This window comes from Capricornis sumatraensis, chromosome 12 (genome assembly GCF_032405125.1).
Source record: "Capricornis sumatraensis isolate serow.1 chromosome 12, serow.2, whole genome shotgun sequence".
NCBI classification, from domain to species: domain Eukaryota; kingdom Metazoa; phylum Chordata; class Mammalia; order Artiodactyla; family Bovidae; genus Capricornis; species Capricornis sumatraensis.
In genome coordinates, this window is record NC_091080.1 from 42,032,883 (window position 1) to 42,041,240 (window position 8,358).

The 8,358-nt window shown below is 47.0% G+C and overlaps 2 protein-coding genes across 2 annotated transcripts in view; both read right to left on the reverse strand.

The window, feature by feature from the left end:
• LOC138089117 (protein POLR1D-like) overlaps positions 1–8,142 on the reverse strand; it is a 34,571-nt gene extending 26,429 nt beyond the window's left edge. Inside the window, exon 1 of the mRNA XM_068984476.1 lies at positions 8,023–8,142. Coding sequence (XP_068840577.1) covers positions 8,023–8,048 — 26 coding nt within the window. The 5' untranslated portion in view covers positions 8,049–8,142. The remainder of the gene's footprint in view (positions 1–8,022) is intronic.
• Positions 6,550–8,132, reverse strand: LOC138089116 (DNA-directed RNA polymerases I and III subunit RPAC2). The gene is made up of 2 exons (XM_068984474.1): positions 8,023–8,132; positions 6,550–7,095 (listed from the first exon to the last, which is right to left on the reverse strand). Exons 1-2 carry the CDS (start codon positions 8,046–8,048, stop codon positions 6,720–6,722), a joined length of 402 nt encoding a protein of 133 aa, XP_068840575.1. The 5' UTR covers positions 8,049–8,132; the 3' UTR covers positions 6,550–6,719.
• Positions 8,143–8,358: the final 216 nt, after the last annotated feature.

An 8,358-nucleotide genomic window follows, 5' to 3' on the forward strand; every position in this document is an offset into this window, starting at 1 on the left:
TTTTTGACATTTATTAACAGTCTTACATAGCAAACATGGAATCTATGGAGCAATGGCAGATAAAATACCAATATGTTACATTTTATGCAATTCGATGCTTGGCTGGCGTATAGCTTGAATCCTGATTCCCCATCAGTATTCAGGTACCTGGCACCAAACCAGGAATCCATCTGCTATGGAACTTACTTTTCCTTCCTGCTTAACCTCTGTCTTACAGCTTAAGGAAGACTGTGCATGTTCCATTAGAATCTTAATTTCTTCATGAAAAGAAGAAACAATCCACTTATTTTCGATTTTTACCTATATTCAATTATATTAGGAATGCTGTTTTATTTAAACTATCTTTTTTTAAAAAAGCAATGGCTTTAGCAGACTAATAACGTTCCACACTGCTGCTGCTGCTGCTACTAAGTCGCTTCAGTTGTGTCCGACTCTGTGCGACCCCATAGACGGCAGCCCACCAGGCTCTCCCGTCCCTAGGATTCTCCAGGCAAACACTGGAGTGGGTTGCCATTTCCTTCTCCAATGCATGAAAGTGAAAAGTGAAAGTGAAGTTGCTCAGGCGTGTCCCCGACTCTTAGTGACCCCATGGACTGCAGCCAGCAGCCTCCTCTGTCCATGCGATTTTCCAGGCAAGAGTACTGGAGTGGGGTGCCATCGCCTTCTCCTAATAACCTTCCACACAGGAGTCCACAAATTTATATTGTAGTTTTGTATTGAGCCAGAGGAAACGGACAAACCAGTTTGTTTGACACAACTGGTATTACAATAATATCAACAGCTAACACTAATCGAAAGCATGCTTTATGGGCCAGATACTATTCTAAGCACTTTGACTCTATTTTCTAAATGAATATTTATAATATCCCTGTATGGTAAGTATTATTATCCCAATCTTATAGGTGAAGAAACTCAGGCACAGAGGTCAAACAGCTTGTCTGGGGTAACACAGCTAAAAAGCCTAGCACCAAGACCAAGACTCAGGCAGCGTGATTCCAACAGTGTGAGCTCTTAACTCAGTTATTTAGCCTGAAAAGGGGTGCAGGATTCCAAGCATGTCCACTTCTGCTTCTAAGAAAGATGTGCTTCTCTCAAAAATGCCAAAACCGAAATTAAGGTCAACTCTCCTAATACATATACACCTATCAGTGGATCCCAAACTTCGACCATACCCTACTGCCCCACACAGTAACTCAGATTCTTTACTATCATTACTAGTAATTAATATACAGATTAAAGATGAATGATATGAATCTGGGTACTAATAAAAACTACACACACATCCAACGCTGAAAGTTTATTCCTTTGAAAAGGTTCATCATTTTGCTTTTTCTTGGCTGAATAACTTTAGTTTGTCGCCCAGGAAATTCCGAGTGTATTCTCATTTTTCCTCGGTCTCTCCTTTTCTCTGCTCAGGTCGCCTCCTCAGAAAAGCCTTTCTTAGATATCCAGACTCTGAGTGCCTTCTCCCCCAAGCCCATGATTCCTCTGCTTCCCGTTTACATCACTACCTTAACTACATGATACATTTGTGGATGCACTATTCTTTATTTTCTACTTCTGCTATCAGAAAACAAACCATACGTGGGACAGCTTGTTCCCTGCTGTCCATCTGGTACCTAAACCATGTCTGCATCTAAACTGTGCTGATTTTGCCAAACGAACAAATGAATGAATGAATGGTGATGCTCCCTTTGAGGAGAGCTGCGTGGTACGGGCAGAGGGCAGCAAGGGCTGGTCAGCTCACTGCCCGACTTCCTCTCCCCACCCTCAGTGTCCACATCTGTAGCCCTGGAGTCTCGACCTTGTTAAAGGCAGTTCCTCTGACAGGCAGGGAAGGAGGTTAAGGGTGGACTCTTGTCAGCAAGGACAGGTGGGGAGAGGAGCTTGCGAATCCCGCTGTGCTGGTTTTAGTTGGGAGGGAGTGGTAGCAAAACGCTGGGCTGAAGGACCGGGGCTGTGCAGAGCCTCTCTCATCTGCTTCCCTGGCGGACTCTGGCTCCACCGTAATTTTTTCCAGCAGCTTTCTGGTATCCATCTTTTTACCTCCACGTCTACAATGGTACCCTCCTTACATTACACCTGGACTGGTACACATGCCCCCTGACCCACGCCGTCTTCCCACATTTCCGTCCACTCGTCCATCCTGCATGGGCATTCCCTAGCTTGGGAATCTGTAATGGCCTCTTTACACTGGGAAAAAGGAAACCGTTTATCTTGGAGCACTAATTCTTTCACAGGTTTGCCTGCTTCAGTGCTCCATGAGTTATTGGAAGGCACACTGCCTGTGTGGTTTAATTTCTCCAGGGCCCAGGGCAGTGGCTGGCAGACTGGGTGCGCATGGAACGATCTCTGCTACAAGAGTGTCCCTCACCAGCTCCATTCTGTGTTCAGCAGGTAATGCCCTACAATGCACAGGAGGGCACTTAATTGTAAATGCAGTTGGCTAACTTTTTCATGTGTATGGCTCGTCTGTCCTCTTCAAAATCAAGGGGCTTTGGAGGGCAGACTCATATTCTCTTATCTCCACCATTTCTCAGGACTGATACCACTACTAGGTACATACTTGCTGTTGTTGTTTACTTGCTCAGTCCTGTCCGACTCTGCAACTCCATGGACTGTAGCTCACCAGGTTCCTCTGCCTGTGGGTTTCTCCAGGCAAGAATACTGGAGTGGGTTGCCATGCCCTCTTTCAGGGAAATCTCCCTGACCCAGGGATTGAACCCGCACCTCTTATGTCTCCTGCATTGTCAGGTGGGTTCTTTACCACTAGCACCACCTGGGTTATACACTTTCAAATGGCAAAAGAAAAACCAGCATTAAGAATCTGAGCGCAGGACTGGATCTGGGGTCATAAGTACTTGAAAGCAGACCGGTGGATCTGAGCAAATTTCCTGGAAGCCCAGTTTGAGGGCTAGTACAAACGTCTCTGGTTCTAAATTTTGCTTATCGGAAAAGATGACTTTAGTGATCTGGAGACTATCTATAGTCTTAAGAACATGTTAAAGGGAAACAAAAAGAAGGGTGAGGAATGGTGGCCACAGAACTTGGTGTGCTTTCATTATTTCTAAAAATGTGAGACACTGGTTCAGAATGACACTGATTGGACCACTTTCTAGGTAGACACCTTTTCATCTCCACAGAGGTTCTACAGGCACCTATGTGTTATAATGACCAATTAGAATACTTAGATGTTGCAACTATACGCAATTTATAAATAGTTTGTCAAGTGCTTTGAAAATGGGAAGTGCTAGGCAAGTACTCAAGTTGTTATATATTAAAAAAACCTTTAGCATATAATCATTTTATTTAATAACTGCCTCTTTTTTAAAGATATGATAGATATATTTTATATTTTTAGGCATAGATATTTTATAGCTGAACAGAATTTCTGAGCTTGAACCATTGATATTATTGCTGTTAGTAAATCAGAAATACTGAGTAAGTTTTTTCAGTTTATTTAAGTAGATACATGATTCATATCAATCTCCCTCCCTTTCTCATCAACCAATTTTGCCTTCCCTTAGGTTCTGACAAACATTTTGCAAAGATTCTTCTCTGGTCTCCAGGACTCTTGGTTATTTTGCCTGCCCTGCCCTGTTTTTTCCTTTCACACACCTGCCTTGTGATGGTGTTTTTGTAAGAACCTGTGTTTAGGGCTGGTCTTGCCTGGTGGCTCAGCTGGTAAAGAATCCACCTGCAAAGCAGGACCTGGGTTCAATCTCTGAGTTGGGAAGATCCCCTGGAGAAGGAAAAGGCTATCCACTCCAGTATTCTGGCCTGGAGAATTCCAGGGACTGTGTCCATGGGGTCGCAAAGAGTCAAACACAACTGAGCAACTTTCACTTTCACTTCATTTTCCCTGGTGGCTCAGTGGTAAAAGAATCTGCCTGCCAATGCAGAAGACGCGGGTTCGATCCCTCGGTCAGGAAGATCCCCTGGAGGAGGAAACCCTCTCCAGTATTCTTGCCTGGGAAATCCCATGGACAGAGGAGCCTGGTGGGCTATAGTCCTTGGGGTCGCAAAGAGTCGGACACAACTGAAGTGACTAAACAACAAACAGATTCAAGACTCCATGCCAAATCATGAGTGATGATGAGCCCTTTGAGGAGCAAAGAGGCCACAAGATGTGGCGGGTGGCCACCAGTGGGTGCATCCCCCATGGGCACTGTTACTGATTACTTCAGTCTACTGTCACCATTCTGCACTGCTGTGTCCACTAATTAAATTTGGCCTTCATCTCCTGACAGGTCTTGGCTCATAGGTATTAAACTTCATTTAAGTTACCCTGTTTCCGGTCCCCACTGAACTACTCATACGCAGAACTTTAGAAGAGGCAAACGAGTGTTTAATCATTTCCCACTGATCCCTTTAGGACTTCCCTGCGTCTTCAAGTGCTAAGTTCCTTATGCTGACATCGGCTTTCTGTTAACTGTTTCTTACTGTCTTGTCACCCTAGGAGAATGTTCCCTGTCCTTGCCCTGGAACTTTTGATCTTTCCCCACCCACTCCTGCTCCCACTTAAATTTAGCCTCTAACGTCCTACAGTGTATTTTCTTTATTGGAAAACCCAAACGAAGCCATTCATCTGTTACCAGGGTTAATATTTTAGCCTTTGTAGGCGCTAAACTAATGCTGCCAGCTGCCCAGTGACTTCCCTGTTAATTTCAGCTGACATTTTTTTCTGTCCTCATGTGACTCATTTACCACTCTTCTCTTTGAAAGCGCTGTCTTCCACAACTTGACTTTCTACAGGCTTCCCCACCACCTCACTGGTTGCTCTTCTACCAACCTTTAAATACTGAGCTTGCCCAAGGCTTGGCTTGGACTCTCTTCTTTATCACTCCAGTTTTTATGCATTTACCTCATCTTTGTGGCAAGAACTAACAAAGCTGATCTCTACTTGAATCTCTTTGATGGCCTTCAACTCATATCTACTGATTACCTCATTCAAGATGAACTTCTGATTCTCCACCTCCCAACCAATCCCCTCCCTGCAACCCAAGTTTTCCATCACTCCACCTCCCAACGAATTTTCCCCTCTAGGCTTCCCATTTCAGTAAATTTAGCCCCAAATCTAGGTGGAAATCATCCTTCTCTTTCCTCATCTTCTACACCCACTTCCTGAGGTCTACCAATTCTGTACCATTTGGCTCACAAACATATCTCAAATCGACTCGTCTCCATCACTAGCTTTTGGCCCTTCCAGCTCTTACAGTTCGCCTGCTTCTACCCTGGCCTCTCCACCGTCCATTCCGCCACACTGTCATCAGATTCCCAGATGCCTTCCCCTTGTACTTTCCAAAGTCTCTGCCCCAGAGCTCTTCCCCTGGAGCCTATCACAGGCCTTTGTCCTCCATGCTTGCCCTGCTCTAGACATGCAGATCTCCTTTCAAGGCCTTTGATTCCTCAGACCACTGGTGTTCTGCTTCAGAGCTTCTGCAAGTGCTACTCCACCAGAATACTCTTCTTTTTTGCATGGCCAGCTCCTTCTCTTCCTGTGATCTCTGGGAGATCTTCTCTGACTTCCATACCTAAAGCAGATTCCCCTCTCAGAGTACTAGGGTGGGGCCGGGGTAAGGCGGGATGCTGAGCTTCTAAGGTTGACAGATATGTAGGCTGAATTATCAGTCAAATTGAGGGAGGACAGGTCTAAGACACAAGGTTGAAGAGGTAAGTAGGGCAGCTCTTAAGTGTGATTCATCAGTATTTTAGGCTTCCCCAAAAATCATTTTCCACACATTCAATTTTCCTCCTGTCTTTACTTTCTCTCAAATACTGTTTCTTTTCATGGAACCTTGGGCTGTACTGAGATACCTACCCAAGAACTGAAAATGTTATCTGGTCATCCCAGTTGTCTCCTCTTATATTAGGGACCTAAAATTACAGCACTAAACTGGAATCTTCCTCTAAACACTACCATAAAGATGAAGCCTGAGACCACCTAACTTCTCTCACATGAAACCAGAATTCTCTCAAATTATTTTCCTCCCTTGCACAATCTGCCAATCATAGCAAAGCATGCAATTCTCATAAATTACTAAAAAATATCTAGGAAGAGGCCAAGTCTTCCCCTCACTCCCACCTTTCTTTTCTAAATCTTTCACAGCCTATGTGGGGTCATGCTCTACGGCATAGGGTCTCGAACCTCCCCGCCCCAGGCAGGTACCTCCTATCAGATCAGTAGCAGCATTAGATTAGAAATGAAGCGCACAATAAATGCAATGCTCTCAAATCATTCTGAGACCATACTTCCCATCCCCAGTCCGTGGAAAAATATGTCTTCCACAAAATCGGTCCCTGGTACCCAAAAGGTTGGGACCACTGCTCTACAGCATCTTTCCCTCTCCTGTGACTAGGGGAGGGAAATCCTTCTAATTTCCTCCATCAAGGTCTTTCTCTAGGTGCCTGGTTATCTGTTTCCTCACTTTCAACCTTGGTTCAATTAAAAGGGAAAAAAACAACACAAAATCATAAGAGTCCACTTCCAGAACAAAGGAACAGAAACCACTCAAATCAGTTTGAGTACAAGAGGGAATTTATTAGAAGAATACAGTTTCTCGCAGGGACTCCAACAGCTAAGATGAGTTATGAGCTAGAAGCAGGCCCTTCTGCAGGTCACATCGTGCTGTCACCACAATCTTTTACTTCTGGGTTTTGCCAAGAGCACATACAGAATATCCTAGAGGTCAGTTCTCCCTGTATGGTTGAGTGAGAGACTAGAATGTGGCTTCGTTTCTGCTGGCCTTTTGATCTTTATATTCCTTTATGCTGGCCTCGAACTTGTCAAGCACATGCTGGCAGACATTCATGAGCTCAGTCAGGCCTCTCTGAAAGGGCTCGACCGCGGGGAGGGCACCTCGGGTCTGTATGCGCAAGTTAATTTTGCTCTCTGAAGGATGGGTTGTAGTGTAACCACAGAATTCCACTTCCGGGTTCTTCATGATCATGTACCGAAGAGAATTTCCTAGGGTATGGTCCTCCTCGTGCAACACAAATGTCACACAGTGTCTATCTGTCCCAGCCGCCTGGACCATCTCCAGGGCTGTCTTCCTCTCGCCTTCAGCCATTGAGGTCTTCATTCCAGACATTTTTCTACACACATAGTTTTTATAAAAATGAGATCACACTGAGTATGGTTTTGAAACTACCTTTTTTTAAAAAAAATCTATCACAATTGCAACAGATTACTACTCTAATGCACTCCAATTACACAGAACTATTAGCATTAGCCCTTATTATTATCTTCTTCTGCCTCTACTTATTCTACCACTAAATAATTTACTGCCTACAGTTTCTCCCTACTCCATTTGGCCGTCCACATGACGACCAAGGGGAGTGTCCTTCAACAAAAAGTTTGCTAAAACATTCTTTTAGTAGAGCCACAAGAAGAGGGGCAGGATTAGAATAGGGTGGGTCCTGCTAAAGTATGAAAATGGGAGTTGAAAGGCGTGGGGGAAACCGCAGATAAAAATAGATACTAAAGTTCATCAACGTGCAGTTTTTCAACTACGGTTTCCGTTTACACGAGGTACGGAAACTAGAAAGTCTGAGAAGAGTCTCCAAGCACGGAGAAAAAAAGAGAACTCGGCGCACAGAGACGACCAATTAGCGCTCGACCCAGAGGAGTGGCCTGGGCCTGGCCCACAGGCCAAGCCCATTACTCGGGGAACGGTGGGCGGGTGCACGTTATCTTTTACTGACTCTGGCTGTTCCTAATGGGGATGGGCCGTTGGGGACTGAACTCCGCTCTAACAACCCGTCTTCCCTCTTTGGTATCTAGTGCACTGAGCGTCTCCACTCAAGCAATCCAGTTCCCCCCTCCCCCCCTTCCCAATCCGGGGCCCCGTTCCCCGCCCTGGTGCGCCCACCGCGCCCCATCCTCGCCTGTCCTCCCGGTCAGGCTCTCGCTGCCAGGCCAGGCCGCGGAGGCGGAGGCCCCAGCCACCCGCCGGCTCCCAGGGCCCGGCACGGCCCGCTCCTCCCGCCTCCCCCCCCCCCCCCACCTCCCCCGGCCGTTACCTCTCCAGCTCCTGGTCCTCTTCCATGGCGGGGGCGGCTTCCGGGATCCTCAGGTGGCGCGGGCCGGCCGGAGGCTCTGCCCCATGCCTCGAAGCGTGCGGGCGCGGCAGGAAGGAAGGAAGGACCGACGGAAGAAGAGCGGACGGAAGGAGGGGGGAGGAGCCGCAGCGGCGCGGCAGGGCCCGGCTGCTGGGCGGGGCGTGGAGGCTCCGCCCCTGGCCCCCGCCCCGGCCCCGCCCCCGGCGCGAGGAGGGCGGTGGCCGAGCCTGAGCGGCTCACCTGAGGTGCTGAGTGAGCCCTCCCCCTGAACCGGTGGTGGCAGACAGGTGGAGCCGG